Raw genomic sequence first — 15,239 nt, forward strand, 5'->3', positions numbered from 1 at the left:
TAGGGCACTATAACTCTCAGAAGCAGAGAAGCCTGTAAAACCGCCATAACAATTCTAGGCACATTCTCCTCTCCTAACACACTTCAAACCCTCAGCTTAATTTTCCATGCAAAGGGCAAGGAGAAAGAGAAGGGGTTCTAGGACAGACTGAGTTTCACACATTGTCAGCTTTATGCAGCTGTTTTATATAAACCTCACAACAACACTCAATGTTATCCGGTATAATTATTCCTACATTTCATGTGCAGAATGGAGTCATGATAATTTTCTCAATGTCACTCAGCGCTCAAGGGGTAAAAGCAAGGCAAAAACGCCCATCTCCCAGGGCTGCCGAAGCTGTGACCTTCTCCCCACCATGCAGACCATCCCCAGCAAGGGATGCTCATCAATTACAAAACTAGTATCAGTGCCTATTAACTGCTTCTGCCTGGTTTCCAGAGGAGAACATTCTGGGACAAAAGCCTCCCACATGTTGGAGAAAGAACACTTGTTTGCCCAAAACGACAGTTCCCCGGCTTCAGAGTGTTATTGGCAGGTTCATCAGAATGGTTTTGATTAGGAGTGTCCCAACAGGTTCACAGCCACACAAAGTAGTGACAAAAAACCAAGGCATTAGGGAACATCTTTGAACAACAGGGAGACAGGTTAGCATATATCTCGCCTTTGTGTAGACGAAGAATAAGGAAAGGAGCACAAGTAGAGATAAACAGAAAGGGCAAACGGAGAGATGCTGGGGAGAAGAAACAACGGCATGTTAATACATTGCTTTATTCAAAGGACTCTATTAAAAAAAAAAAGGAAGGGAGAGGATGAAATCATTTTTCTCTTTGAGAAAGGAGTGATGGAGTCATGTTTATCATCAAGTTCACCTTGTTACAAAATTCATCAGTCACCAGCTGGCCCAAGGAGGAGGTGCGATGATTTAGCATCAGCCACGCCTGTACTCCCGCCAGGCCACCCTCACTGCGCAGCCGTAGAACCTTGCGCAAGCCCCCCACCTTTGCTGTATTTCATTTTCTTTTTGTAAAATGGGGATGGTGGAACATACTAATTACATAAAAAGTACTTGTTGTGTGTGACACAGCACAGGCCTAACAGCAGCAGAAATTTTATTCCATGGTTGGCACATAAGAACACCCACCCCAGGAAAAAGAAAACACAAGAAAAACATCCTTCAGCTGTATACGAAGCTGGAATAACAAGCCTGCCGTTGGTTTGTGTTGTTTGTCCTGCATGAATCATTCATGCCAAAAAAGACGACTTGGTTCTCACAATGTGAATTTCAAAAACAAATTTTCCAGTAACTCCATGAAATAACAACAAGCCCTGGTATCACCCTTGTCATGTGTTTTCACAAAGCCAGTGGGAAAGGACACAGGCCTGCAACGACACCCTGCATTTTACATCATAATTTTAATTGCCAGTTCAAACAGGAATTAATACTATCCTACTTGCTGAAGACTAATGTGTCCAGAGGTAGGGGCCCTGGGGCCCAGAAATGGAAAAGGAGAAACTTACAAACACACACATGAACTTCTTAGTCATCTTCCCCTTAGCATAAAAAATAGACAGTCATTAATACAATCTGGATAATCTTGCATTTCAGTAGGCACTAATCCCAATGACTTAATTTTGCCTCAGGTAATCTATGCCCATGAAGACCCCAGAGCTGCCTTGAAACACATTTTGAAACATAAGACACTTTTTAAAAGTAATTGGTTCTGAATTAGAAAGAACAACAAAAGTGCCCAATTCTGTGTACTTGTGTTAGGTCTAAACAAACTCCAGATGAACAAGCAGTTCAGCTTTTATTCATTGTTTTGTTGTTGTTGTTCTTTGGTTTTTTTCTCGTTTTTTTTCTTTTTGTCTTGGTTTAATACCCCTGGGATCTAAGAAATCAAACTGTAGAACTCTACGATGTTCGAGAACCTTATGGATACATGTCTACCAGACATGGCAGGGTGATGTACTGAATCTTGGTACTCAGGCACATCATAGGGAAAATGGTATCAGCTAGTAACACATAACTACCCTCACCAGGGTTGCTGTTTGAAGCAACTAAGACTATAAGTGCTCTTAACATATAAATGTCAAGTATCTATTAGGGTACATCAGTCAGCTGCACTAATGTGAAAATACATTTTTACATGGAATCTTGCCATGACGTTCTCCACTGATTTTAAACATAGGAAAGTTTGTGACTCTGAGAGAAGTTAATAGGGAAGAAGAGCCAACCCTTTATATTCTAATACATGGACAAAACACAAATAAATCACTTTTAAGAAAATATCTCTACAGAGTGAGTGACTTTTAGGAGAGACCAAAATAATTTTCTCTTGTCTCAAAGGACAGAAAAGCACAGGTCTCCCTGAAATATGCACCCTTTCTTCCTAAACTGGGTTCCCTAGGGGTCTTTCATCTTCCCGTGATGTGGTTCCCGGTGCTGCTGGCCAACCAGGCTATTGCTCATCCTTCTCTTTGTTAATGTAGAAGAAAAGACCCTCATTCAAAACATCAAGTGCTTTAAAAATAAAACAACTCTGTAAAGCTTCTACATCCATGAAGAAGAACAATAAAAATGTGTTTTCCAGATCCTCTGAAAGCACTAAAACCTCATGTCCTTCACATGTCAAAAAACCCACTGGAGAGCTGACACAGTGCCAACACGCACTGCAGACAGCAGTAATATTATTCAGTGGCTGAGGGAGGGTCTATCTTCTTCTCTTAAAAAGTGTTACCTAAATAAATTTTCAAAGCAACACTGCCAGGTTATAATCCAGTGTATGCTCATCTCAAATTATAGGCCAGCAGGAGATGTTTATTCCTTAATGTGACTAAATATAAATGCTGATGTCTCCCTATGAGAGCCTATTAATGACCCTATTCACAGGGCAGGAAGATCTCAAGGATATGGACACACAGGCTGGGATTGAATAGGGGGGATAAGAGGGAGTTACATTTATTCACTGAAGTCAAATGAATAACCACCTCAGGAGCCATCCCAGGATGTCTTGCTTTTTAAAGTTTTGCCACATTTTCATTTTTGCTCATTTATTCTTTTATTACAAATGTATTAAGCATCTTCTCCTTGTTGAGCATTTACTCCTTGCTCCTGCCTAAGACAGGCTTTATAGCTAAGGTTTCTGTATCTATCAGGATAGACTGGCCCACAGTGAGATTTATCACAAACAACCGTGTAAGCACTGCATGCAGAGGATGCTGGGGGAACACAGAGGGTCTCTGCATATTCTCCCTCTAGGCAGAGGGAGAGCCGGCTCCCAGAGGCAGTGGGGTGTGGGGTGAGCATTGAAGGGTAAGCACTGAGAACCACCACTTTGAAAGTACTTAGTACCTTCATTCTGGATGTGAGAGGCCAGAGGGCAGAGGTCTTAGGTATTTTGTTCGAAATCCCATAGTAAGAAAGCCCATCCTCAAAGCCTCAATGCTAACTGGATGGTCTGAGAAATGTAATATCATTTTCTTGAGAAAAAATATTTTAACTACAGAAGACTACAAGTACCACTTAAACAAAGGCCCATGAATCCACAACCTAGAATTAACCTATTGTAAATGAACATCCCATCCCATCTGCTTCATCATTTAATGAAAGAAATAAAACCTGGCAGATGAAGTTACAGTCTCTACGGTCTCCTCCTGCCGGTTCTCAGTTCCTTCCCTCCTCCTTCCCCAGAGGTAACCCCTGTCATGATTTTGTTATCCTTCTAGTCTATGTGTGTGTTAAGAAATATACTAAATTATTTTATATATTTATTAGGTTTATGTAAAATGTATATGTCACTGCACATCTTGCTTTTTTACCCAGTATTATGATATTGAGATCTACTAATATTGATACATCTGGTAATAAAGTATAACACTATAGAGCAGTTTATAGGAATTAATGGCTATGTAGCACTCCATTATATTAACAGCCTCCAATAAGTTGATCTTTTTCCATATTCATGGCCATTTTGTTTTTTCTAAATTTTCACTATTGCAAAGATGCAAAGAATATATCCTCTAGTATATGTATGCAAGGGTTTCTCTCAGGTATATATATGAATTATAAAGAAGTAGAAATAAAATTACTGAATCATATGGTCATTACAAATTAAAATTTTACTCTAGAGAAAGCCAAATTGTTCTATAAAGTTACTCTGCCAATTTACCCTCAGGAGAGAGGTATATGGAAGCTTTCTTTCACATCCTTGTCAACACTTGATATTGCTAGACTTATCTTTTGCCAATCTGATGGCAAAAATGATATCTTATTCCTTTTTTTATGCATTTTGCTGGCTTTTACAAAGATAATCATATTCTCATATGCTTATTAGTCAATTAGGTTTTCTTGTCTCTGAATTACTTTATTGTATCCTTAGCCTATTCTAATGTTTAGGGTTTTTTTCTTATTGATTTGTGGGAGTTATTTATGTAGTTTATATACTAATCATTTGTTTTATATGTTGCAAATTTTTTCCCCACTCGTTTGCTTCTCTTTTGCCTTTGCTTATGAAATATTCTGTCTTAAAGAATTTTTCAATTTTCATATGTTCTATCAAGTGAAAATAAATTCCATTAAAATTTAAACTTTATTTGAAAGTTACTTTAGTACTTCTATGGAACAGTAATGAGTAGTAAAAACGTTAGGTTTTCACAGAATTTTAATTCGATACCATTCATTTACGGTCCAAGAGCAGGGACCTTGTAACCTCTACTATTTATTCAAATAGCCTTTATTGTTTTATTACTTTCTAATTCTTATTAGTTTTATATATGTCAACCATGATTAATTTGCTCCAGCACACAGATACAAATGTTCAAACTTTAAAAAATCAACTAGGTTTCCAATTAATTAAAACATATATTGACCAAAAAAGGAAAAATTGTGGTTATGTTTTTTTTTTCTTATTTTCAATTCAAGCATTTAAAAAAAATTCTTTGATACAATCCCAAACAATAAGAAAACAGGTATAATCATGAAAGATATGTATGTTATGTGCCATTAAGTCGGCTCAGACTCCTGGCCACCCAAGAATGAGTGATGTCCACAGTGTCCTGTTCTCAGCAGCCCTGATCAGCTCCTATAGATGCAAACGCCTGTGGCTTCTTTCATGGAGTCAACCCACCTCATATCCGGTCTTCCCTTCTTCCTGCTGCCTTCCATTTTCCACAGCATTATTGTCTTTTCCAAAGATCCCTGCCTTCTCCTGATGTGTTTGAGGTAGGACAGCTTCAGTTTTGTCAATTTGCCTCCAGCAATGTTTCTGGCTTAATTTGCTCTAGGACTCACTTGTTCATCATTCGGTGGTCCAGTGTATCCACAGAGCTCTCTTCCAACATATTTCAAATGAACCAGCTTACATAATAAACCAAAGCACTCAATTTCAGCCAATTAACAACATAACCCCATAAGAGGAGATGCATGCATCTCTACTAAAATCAGGAATTCGCCTAGCTCATTTTACAGGTAGGGTAACAAGTGAGGCTACAGGACCCCTACTACATACAGTATCATTATTTCACTCTAGGCAGAATGGCCAGGAAGCACATTATTGCCTCCATCAGAAAATGGTTGATAATATGATTTGGAATAACTTGTAGTTTGAATTTCTTTGCCTTATTTCTTACACTCCCTACATCGTTTTGGTAGAAGTCAACAGCTAAGTTCCATACTGTCGTATACGATGTCTGCCTGGAGAAGTACTATGTGAAAGTTGAGATGGCAAATTGTTGACGCTTCTCCTTTCAAATCAGGGCTCACTTTAAACACCGTTCATAGTCACAAGGCCACCCTTTCAGGAGCCACACCCCCATAGGAGTTAGAACCTTGATGCTTATAGTACGACTCCCCCCCTCCTGAGGATGAGGGACTCCCACAACCACCTCTTCCTCAAGGTTCACGGAAACACTCCCGGTGCATCTCTCCTGTCATCGACAGGGTCAGAGCAGCTGCCAGTGTACAGGCAAGGAAGGCGTCTTCTGCTAAGTCACCAAAGATGAGTGAGCCTGCAAGGCACAAAGCCACCGTGAATCCTGCAGCCACAGGGGCCTGAGCCACCTTTAGGCCACTGGAGGAACGATTTTCTCTAGAAGACCTCTGACCACTTAAGTTCTCCAAATACATTGCTTATAAAGTTGTGTATGTACTTCCAGTTCCTCTGCTATACTGAAAGTACCTCGAAAGAAGAGGCAAAGTCTTACTCATTTCTCACGCCATTTTTACATCATTGCTGCTCCTGAAACAATTATGTCTTTAATCCTTTCTTCCACAAGTATGTATTGAGCGTTACTGTGTGCCCAGCACTGTGCTGGACATTAGGGGAATTAATGAGCTAGGAAGCAGTGAGTAAAACACTGCTTTTACTCACTGTGAGGTAAAACCCATGTTTTTATGGGGCTTGCATTCTGGAGGGGAAGACAGACAAAAAATAAAATAAAATAATTTCAAATAGTGCCATAAGAGAAGCTAAAAGGGGAGGTGATAGAGAGTAACGGGGGAACCCTCTCTGCATGTGGAGGTCGGGGAAAGCCTCTCACGGTGGTGGCACTAGGGCTGAGACCTAATTGACCTAAAGAAGCCAGTCGTGTGAAGACCCAGGGAGAAGAGTGTTCCAGGCAGAGCAAAGCCTGCGTGCAAAGGCCGAGATGAAACCAGAGGGCTGCAAGAAAGGAAGGCAGAGGCCAAGCAGTATGATACCCAGAGCAGCAATGGGATGACAGGGGTTCAGGGAAATAGTGAGCGACAGATCCAAAGGAGCTTCGTGGATCAAGGTCAGGGCTTTGAAGTTTACTCTAACAATAATGTGAAATGCTGGGGAGTTTTGAGAAGGGGAGCAATGTGCTCTGAAGTACATTTTTACAGGTCGTCTGGTCTCACTACAGAGGACAGACTCTAGTGGGACCCAAGTAGATGAAGCAGCAAGGAGATTATTGTGACCCCCAGTTAGAATGGCAGTTCTACTTCTGGGTATTTATCTGTAGTGACACAAAACACCAAATTAAAAAGACATATACATCTATATGCTCATTATTTATAATAGCCAAGATACGGAAGCACTCTAAGTGTCTACGAATACATTAGTGAATAAAGAAGTGGTGCACATATACAATGGAATATGACTCAGCCATAAAAAAAAAAAAGAAAGAAAGAAATCTTGCCATCTGCAATAACATGGATGGACCTAGAGGGTATTGTGCTGAGTAAAATAAGTCAAACAGAGAAAGACAAATGTCATATGATTTCACTTTTATGTGGGATCCAAAAAGACAAAATAAACAAACCAGCAGAACAGTAACAGACTCATAGATAGAACATTTTGATGGTTGCCAGATGGAGGGGCTCCGGAGGAGATGAATGAAAACATGAAGGGATTAAGGAGTACAGATTGGTAGTTACAGAATAGTTACGGGGATGTAAACCACAGCATATGGAATATAGACAATAATATTGTAAGAAAAATGAATGGTATCAGATGGGTACTAAATTTGTTGAGGTGATCACTTTGTAATCATAAAAATTTCTAATCACTGGGTTGTACACCTGAAACTATGTAATATTGTACTACATCAACTGTAATTGAAAAAAATATTTTAAATGAATAAATATATTCAGTTACAAAAAACTGAGAATATCTAGAACTTCTAAATTAATTAAAATACAGTAGATATTTTAAATTACTGTCTGTGAGAACAAAAGGAAGGCTATAAGTCATAATAAAAACCGATTTTGCCTCTTTAAAAAAAAAGATGATGGCTTGGATTTGGCAGCAGTAGAGACAGTGAGAAAAGGTTAGACTTTGTTACATTTTGAGGCTGAACCAAAATTTTCTGATAAATGAATGTGCAAAGATATTACACAAAGAAAAAAAAATCAGTAAATGATATGCCATAGAGTTAAACAACATGATAGCCCAGCCTTGTCTTTATATCCATGGCAAGGGAACTGACCAGCACAAGTAACATAAATGTCTATAGAGTTCTCACTGTGCCAAGAGCAATACGAACAAGGCACAAACTCGACTGGTAGGGAGGACACCCATGGTCAGAGATTGGAAATCACACACAAAAAGACCTGCATCAGAGCTGCCTGAGGATCCTCCTGGCAAGTGACTATGGATAGAGAGAGGCTTGTGCAAATGAAGGGAGCCGTCTGCCAGATGAAATGAGAGGGCCACAAAGGGCGGCCCCATCCACTGTTCAGTCTAAAGACTAGACTGATGTTAAGAAGTCTGGTGGAAGCCCGTTTGTTACACTAGACAGTGCAAGTACCACTTACTGAGCCATTAGTATGCTGCCAGGCGTAGTGCGGGGCACCAAACAGGCAAATGTTCCTCGCAAGCAAATGAAGTAGGTACTCTTCTCCTTATCTGAAGCATGAGGAAAGTGAGGCTGAGAAACAGCACAGAAGGGTGAGCCACTAGGACTACTGCACTTCAATTCCAACATGGGGATTGGAGGGATCGGGGAGGAAGTGCTCTGCCGTTCCAGAGAGTAACCAAGAACAGCCCAGATGTCAGACTCCTTCAGAAAGGCAGAATCGGCAGTTTCTGTTTGCAACCTCTATCAAAATATTTGGGCAGTCCATCATTGAGCTTGCTCTCGGGCAGTTCTGCTCAACCATTCTGAACTCCGTCCTTCCCACTCATCGTCAGTGCCCTGCCCCCATGCCAGTGAACCCAAATGATCTGCTCCTGTTCTCGCCGCTCCATCAACCTGATTTCTAAAGTACTTCTGACAGAGAGATGGGCATGTTAATGACTTGCCTCCAGGACTGGGCTCTGAGTGCCTTCTCTCCCCACACAACATCGATCCGACTATTGTGTCCAGTCAATAGACCTTTACAACAAATCTTGCTGGGGAATAAGTCAGCTTTTTGTGCCTTACGGTTTCTGGCCTGCAATATCCTTCAAATGAATTTTCCAATTCGAATATCCTGCAGGCAAAGTCTTATTATTTACTCAGTGCTTCCCAGTGTGCCTGCTTTATGTAAAAGCTTCTCAGTGTTCCTAACATGAGACCTGAAAATGTTTGAGCTAGTCTTGCCTCCTAGGCATATTTTCACTCCTTCCAAGTCCATTTAACCAGAAATGCTATTGGTGACTAACAACTCTGATTTGGATTTTCTAAACCAAAGTGAATTTCCATTTTTGGCCTCTATTTGGTCCTAATGTCAAAAGCCTGGGGGACAAGCATTTGAGAACACTTTGCTTGCTGCTATTGATTTAGGACTTTCCCATGAGTTTTGGATATGCCCTGTAGCCAGAGGAGAAATAAATTTCTCTACAGACGTTTAGAAAATCATAAATAGGATTATATAGTTTGAGAGAACAAATGTGTTATTGTTACTCGTACAAAAGTTCTAAAGGGTTTCCAACATAAAGAAAGGTCTCAGGGATTGAATATATGTGGTTACTGGAGTAACTCACTCATAGAATCATAGGCTTGAAAAGGATCATAAATATAATCTTGCCCAACATTCTTAATAGTACAAATGAGGAAATTAAAAATTACAAAGGAGGCCAACCAAACTGGTGTCATTTGAAATTCATCACCTTTAATGTTGGTGTGCCCTCAAAATTTGTCAAGAAACTTTTCTGAGTGTGTGTCTGGTGTTTTCAGCCCCTGCCTCCAACTGTCTTTCCCCTCAGTGCCCCTTGGGACTTCCACTAAAACCTCCGTTCTGACTTCAGGAGGCACATACCCTTGCGGTTAAAGTTACTGGCCCTGAATGAGTTGTGAGTCTGTCTCCACCATTTACTAGATTTACTGACTTAGGTGAGTCATTTAATTTTTCTGCATCGCTGTTTGCTCATCTGTAAAATAGGAACAAGAATTGTAGCCATTTCACTGTTGTGAGCATTAAATATTCTTATAAAGCCCTTATAATGCTTAGCACATACCAAGTGCTCCATGAAGGAGAACTATCTGTCATCATCATCATCAGCGGGACCCCACTTCTGCTCCCCTTAGTATCGGCAGATTATCTCTTCTCCAAATTCACTGAGAACAAAGGTCATCAAATAGGACCTCGCTCGCTCATGAGCACCCCTGATTCAAGAAACCTGTAGACATCCCTGTGCACCACTCTTTCCTCCTCCTTCTGGTGGGAGTGGGAAGTACTTCTTCCTGCTAATCAGTTCCTGGGATCCCGTCCCATCCCTCAACTCTCTTCTCAGAAGCCTGGTTCCCGCAATTAAATGATCTTCTCTCTCAACTGAATCTCCAGTCTCTCTCCTTTTTTTCACCTCTCTCTCAGCCTCTAAATCTTTTTCACCTTAAAACATAAACAAATGCAAACAAACGCAAAACTTTCCTTGAGCCTACATTTACCTTTTTACTAACTCCCTCTTTGCTCCTCCCTGTTGGAACAAGTCTCAGCTAAGTTTCTGGAAGGATAGTCTATACTTTATCATCTTCTTTTCATCCCCCCTTGCCCCACAGCAAAACATTACATCCTTCTTGCCCTAGTCCACCCAGAAACCCTTGCACTACCTTACGTAACTCCATTTTCCTTCCTCAATCCACTGCTATGACCGAGGCTGTTCTCTTTCTCACAATGAGACACTCGCATTGCTGTCTACTTTTCTCAAACCATGAGCTTTGTTCCACATTTGTTTCCAACCCCCAGCATCCAGTACAGTGCCTTGCATACGGTGAACACTCAGTGGACATTTGCATCATGAATACCCAAATGACCCTCTCAGAATCATACAGAATCATATGGTTCATTTAATCTAATTAAATGGAACAAACATGTACTGTGCTCCAACCACATACCAGGCACAATAGATGCTACAGAGATTAATAACACACAGCCCTTGCCTTTGAGGAGCGGTTTGTCATCCAGTGAGGGAGGAAGGGGAGAGAGGATTGATGATGGGAGAGAGAGATTGATGAGGGAGGGGGATAATCAGAGAGCAGGAAAGAGAGGAGTGAAGGGAGAGATGCAGGTAAGATAGATTAATGTCATATAGGCTAGGGTATACATTAGGATGCCAATAAAAGTAAAATATGTGTGTGCTTTTTTAAAAAATCATTTAATCAAATCTAAAAAGAAGCAATATGTCCGAGTCTAGTCAAATAAATCTTGATTTCACTCTGGGTGAACAAACTCTGTACAGTTCTCTGACACACTGGTTTTTTATAAAGAGAATACATTGAGACCCAGGAACACTGACTGTATATCATATACAAGAATCCTTCCCTCCACTGACAAGGTAAACAGATTAAATCTCCAAGGGAAGCCTTTCTTAACCTGTACAGGTGGGAAGTATCTGTTAGTTCCTTAATCTCCCAAGTGTATTAGGAAGGAAAAAAATACAGAGAGAGAGTTCTATGTGACAGTTACCAATTTATTGCCATCTGGTCATTTTAGCCTCTTAATGTAAATAAAAGTACTCACTCTTCTAGATGAAATGATCGATCCTGACTATCAAGAGGAAACCGGGCTGCTGGTACACAACAGGAGGGAGGAAGACTACGTCTGAAAAGCAAGGGACTCTGGGGGGGCACCTCTTAGTACTTTTGTGCCCACTAGTAGATTGTTAATAGTAATTGTTAGTAGAAAACATCAACAACTTTTTTTTAAAAGGCAGGACAACGGAGAAATCAGGTCCTTCAGGAAGGAAGGTCTTGTCACTCTACAATGTAAAGAACGCCAAGCCGGCGGGATCTCGGCTGAGAAGGGGTGCACAGGCAATGCTGAGAGGAAGAAGGAAGCCACACATATTATCACAGCTTTGGGGCTACTTACAGAAAAGGGGCCTGGAGTAGTTTTTAATATTTTCTATTTGCTTGTTACATGGATGTGTTCATTTATAGAACTTTTTCCTCTTCCCATTTTTATTTTATTTTATAAACAAGTTGTTGGGCGTTAACTTTAGTATCTAGATAACAATATTCAGTGGAGCTATGACTGAATGTGAGAAAAAAATTAATTTAACCAGCAATGGATACACAACTGTTGGGACTTGATCTTGTCACTTGAGGAAGAAAGTGAGCAGGTCTCTACTTAGAAGATGGATAGCTATATATTATTAGATGGAAATATAGAGTTGTTTGTTGATCAAAAATAATTCAAATGTGTGTAGAAATGTGCATAGAGGAGCTGTATAACTAGAGGCATGGATTGTAACAGTTATCACGTTATTGCCACTCAGCGCTAAATTCATCCTCCATTGCCTGCTTTGCAAAAATGGATATGGGCCCTTTAAATATTTTTCCGTTTCCGGCTGGCCAAATGCTTAACATTTTCTTTAGAGAGCATTGGAGAGACATTCCGGGAGGAAAAGTTTTCCGTGGTGGTTCCTGGGTGCTAGCTCTACTGACTCCTGAAGTGCACGTGGCTTCTCCAGCACCCAGAACCTGCCCTGTGAGCACAGTAGGTGAGAATGGCTTCTCCAGCATCTGACTCTGTGGCATCTGCAGCTGTCGCAGTGCCAGGTTTCTGCAAGAGAGGCTCTAGCCTCCTGTAGCAGCTTCTCTAGCATCCAGCTCCTGCCATACGCTGGCTAGCAGTCCCCGTCAGCCAGCAACTTCCCTGGGTAGCCCTCCTGGGGCTCTCTTGTAGCAGAGAGCTTCTGATAAGACACTTCTCCATTAAGAGCTTTCCCAAGTGCCATATAGGGTAGATTTCTAGCAAGTTCCAGAAGGCAGTGTGCCATTCAGTAATGCACTAAGGTCAGCTTCTTAGTTTGACAACTTTATGGTAAGATGTTAACGTGGGCAGGGGGTAGGGGGGTGGACTGAATGCAAGTATATGAGAACTCTATTATGTTTGCAACTTTTCTGTAAAATTAAAATTGTTCCAAAATAAAAGTTTTATCCAAAAAAATTACTGTGGTTTCTGTCTCCTGATTGGACACTGACTGATATAAGGAACTACTCATTATCAGAGCAATCATTTTGTGGATCTATTATGTATCATCAAATATATGTATAAAAATAACCAGAGAAGAAGGGACATAGAATCTTTGAAAATGAGGCCATTCTAGCTCTGTTACTCATTAGATTACTAGAGCACACATTTCCTTTCAAGAACCATCTGGCCAAGAATAAATAAACTCTACAACTCCTAATGAGTGATAGTAGGGTAATTGGCACAGATAAAACCAGGTAACCAGACCCAGTGCCCCTGCTCTGAATAGCATTTTCTTATGTGCTTCAAGAAGGTGCCAGAAAGGTTTTTCTCTAAACATCTTCGAAGACATCAGATATCTGTCCATGTTGACTTATGCTTTTGTTCATTATTAATAAGCCAAAACATGAGTTGTAGAGAATAAACTAAAAGTTGTGTCAGTATCATCTCCCAGGATTGAAGGAACATCCTCTCAGAATTCTAGCGGCCTCCTTCAAAATGAAGTCAACTCCAAAATAAAGCAGTTTCTTATGAGAAGGCCTAACCTGAAAATAAAGCGCCAGTTTATTTTAGAGATGGCCAAAACCAGTTCTTGAGAGTCTGAGACCCATGTGGGCTTTTGTTTTGTTTACAAAAACATGCTTCAGTCTGATCTCTGAGCTTGACATATAGGCTGTGGTCCTTGGGAGACAAAGTATGTACACAGCTGAAATTATTCCACACATTCTTGCCTTAGAATTATCAACAAACCTCACTTTTCAAATGACCAATACATCCACTCTTCTCTTTCCCACTAGTTTATATAATAATGTTATTTTTCCTCAAAATGTGTAGGCGCAACTGATTTTTAAGCTGGAAAAGTTCATGAAAGCCACATTACATTTGAGGTCAGTTGGCCAGAAAAATGGACATGAGCCAAAGCCCACATCCCAAACATTTTGCCTCAATGGCATGTGAACAAAATGCCCACTCTCCTCCCGATCTCCAGCAGAAGCAAAACAAAACCCTGTGAGACAGTTACCATTGGAATTGGAAGCCTGTCAGGGGAAGAAGCCCACGCTCACAGGCGCACGCGCGCACGCACACACACACACACACACACTCCCTGTCTAAGATACAATAATGGGCTCTTTCACACAGAATGTTCTGCGCACAGTCAGCACAAGGCACAGCCAAGCGATCACACAACTGAAGCAAGCAGTTCTAACAAGATAAAGCCACCCTGATTCCAAGTACATGCAAGTAAAAATTCTGCAAACCAGCTTACCTAGACAGTGTGAAGTCCTTTCAGACTAGTTTCAGAACATTCTTTTGTAGCAATGAGGACAAACTTGTGCTGTCATGAGAGCCTGCTAATTTTTAACACTATTATTTCCTTTCTCTAAACATAATGATTTGTGCATTACCATTTAGTTGCTCTTTGATTCCTTCTCATATTTTCAAAGAAAAATTAAGTATAAGGGAGCAGGAAGTGTTCACAATTACACACACAGCAACAAATCAGCCAGAAAACTAAAGTTTTAACTGTGAAATTTAGAAAAGCAGCTGTGTTACATGACATTCCATTATTTAATACTCACAATAAAGAAGATGAGATTTTAAGTGCAACCTGCTTATAGTCCAAAATATCATACCGTAGAATTATAATTGTAACATAACAGAGAAACATTATATACAATATTATGTTTAAATAAATACCAAACTGCTAATGAATTTTCATTTATTACCCATATTTCTACCCAAAGTTATCTCAGCCAGTGCTCATTATCTGCATCTCAGAATGTAGAGAAAAATAGCTTCAGCACTAAAAACATCAATTTTATTTCTGAGTTGAAACAAACCAACAGTAAATTCTGATCCCCTAGAAAATATCACAGATAAATCAACAGGTAAAAACAGAAGTTAGAAGACAGTAACTATGTTACCACAGTGGCCCTACTCTGGAAAATGCATTTGTATTTACAAAAGTACCAGCACCAGACTATTGAAATGTCCTTTGTTCCAAGTACCTTTCTTTATACTCAGTGAACAACAGTTCTGTATACAATGCATGCACAGATTTAAAGGGAACTGTGTTGCTGAGTAGGGTCGGGAATCCACACCACATTCTGCATAGGGATGAAGAGGGAAACCGTGGCTCAGCGTAATCTGCAGACAAGGGGCCCTTCCAGCACAAACATCCCAAGACAGACAACAGCAGGTGGAAACTCACCACTGGAGCAGTTGGTGCCCCCCCAGCCAGGCTCACACTGACAGGTGTTTGGAGCGATGCAGCGACCATGGACACATTTATCAGCACAGTGGGCTGTCAGAGAGAAAAATCAATCAAATAAGGAAAGTTGGCACAAGAAAGCACCCCCAACAACACAGCTGTTTCACATCC

General features: G+C 40.5%; 1 protein-coding gene across 1 annotated transcript in view; it reads right to left on the bottom strand.

Moving 5' to 3' along the window:
• The window catches only part of MEGF10 (multiple EGF like domains 10), a 166,181-nt gene that overhangs the window by 66,212 nt on the left and 84,730 nt on the right, over positions 1-15,239 (bottom strand). The window contains exon 5 of the mRNA XM_054589877.1: positions 15,069-15,161. Coding sequence (XP_054445852.1) covers positions 15,069-15,161 — 93 coding nt within the window. The remainder of the gene's footprint in view (positions 1-15,068; positions 15,162-15,239) is intronic.

Source organism: Pteronotus mesoamericanus, unplaced genomic scaffold (genome assembly GCF_021234165.1).
Source record: "Pteronotus mesoamericanus isolate MK-2021 breed Mesoamerican mustached bat unplaced genomic scaffold, CSHL_Meso_final scaffold_167, whole genome shotgun sequence".
In the NCBI taxonomy this organism is placed as follows: Eukaryota; Metazoa; Chordata; class Mammalia; order Chiroptera; family Mormoopidae; genus Pteronotus; species Pteronotus mesoamericanus.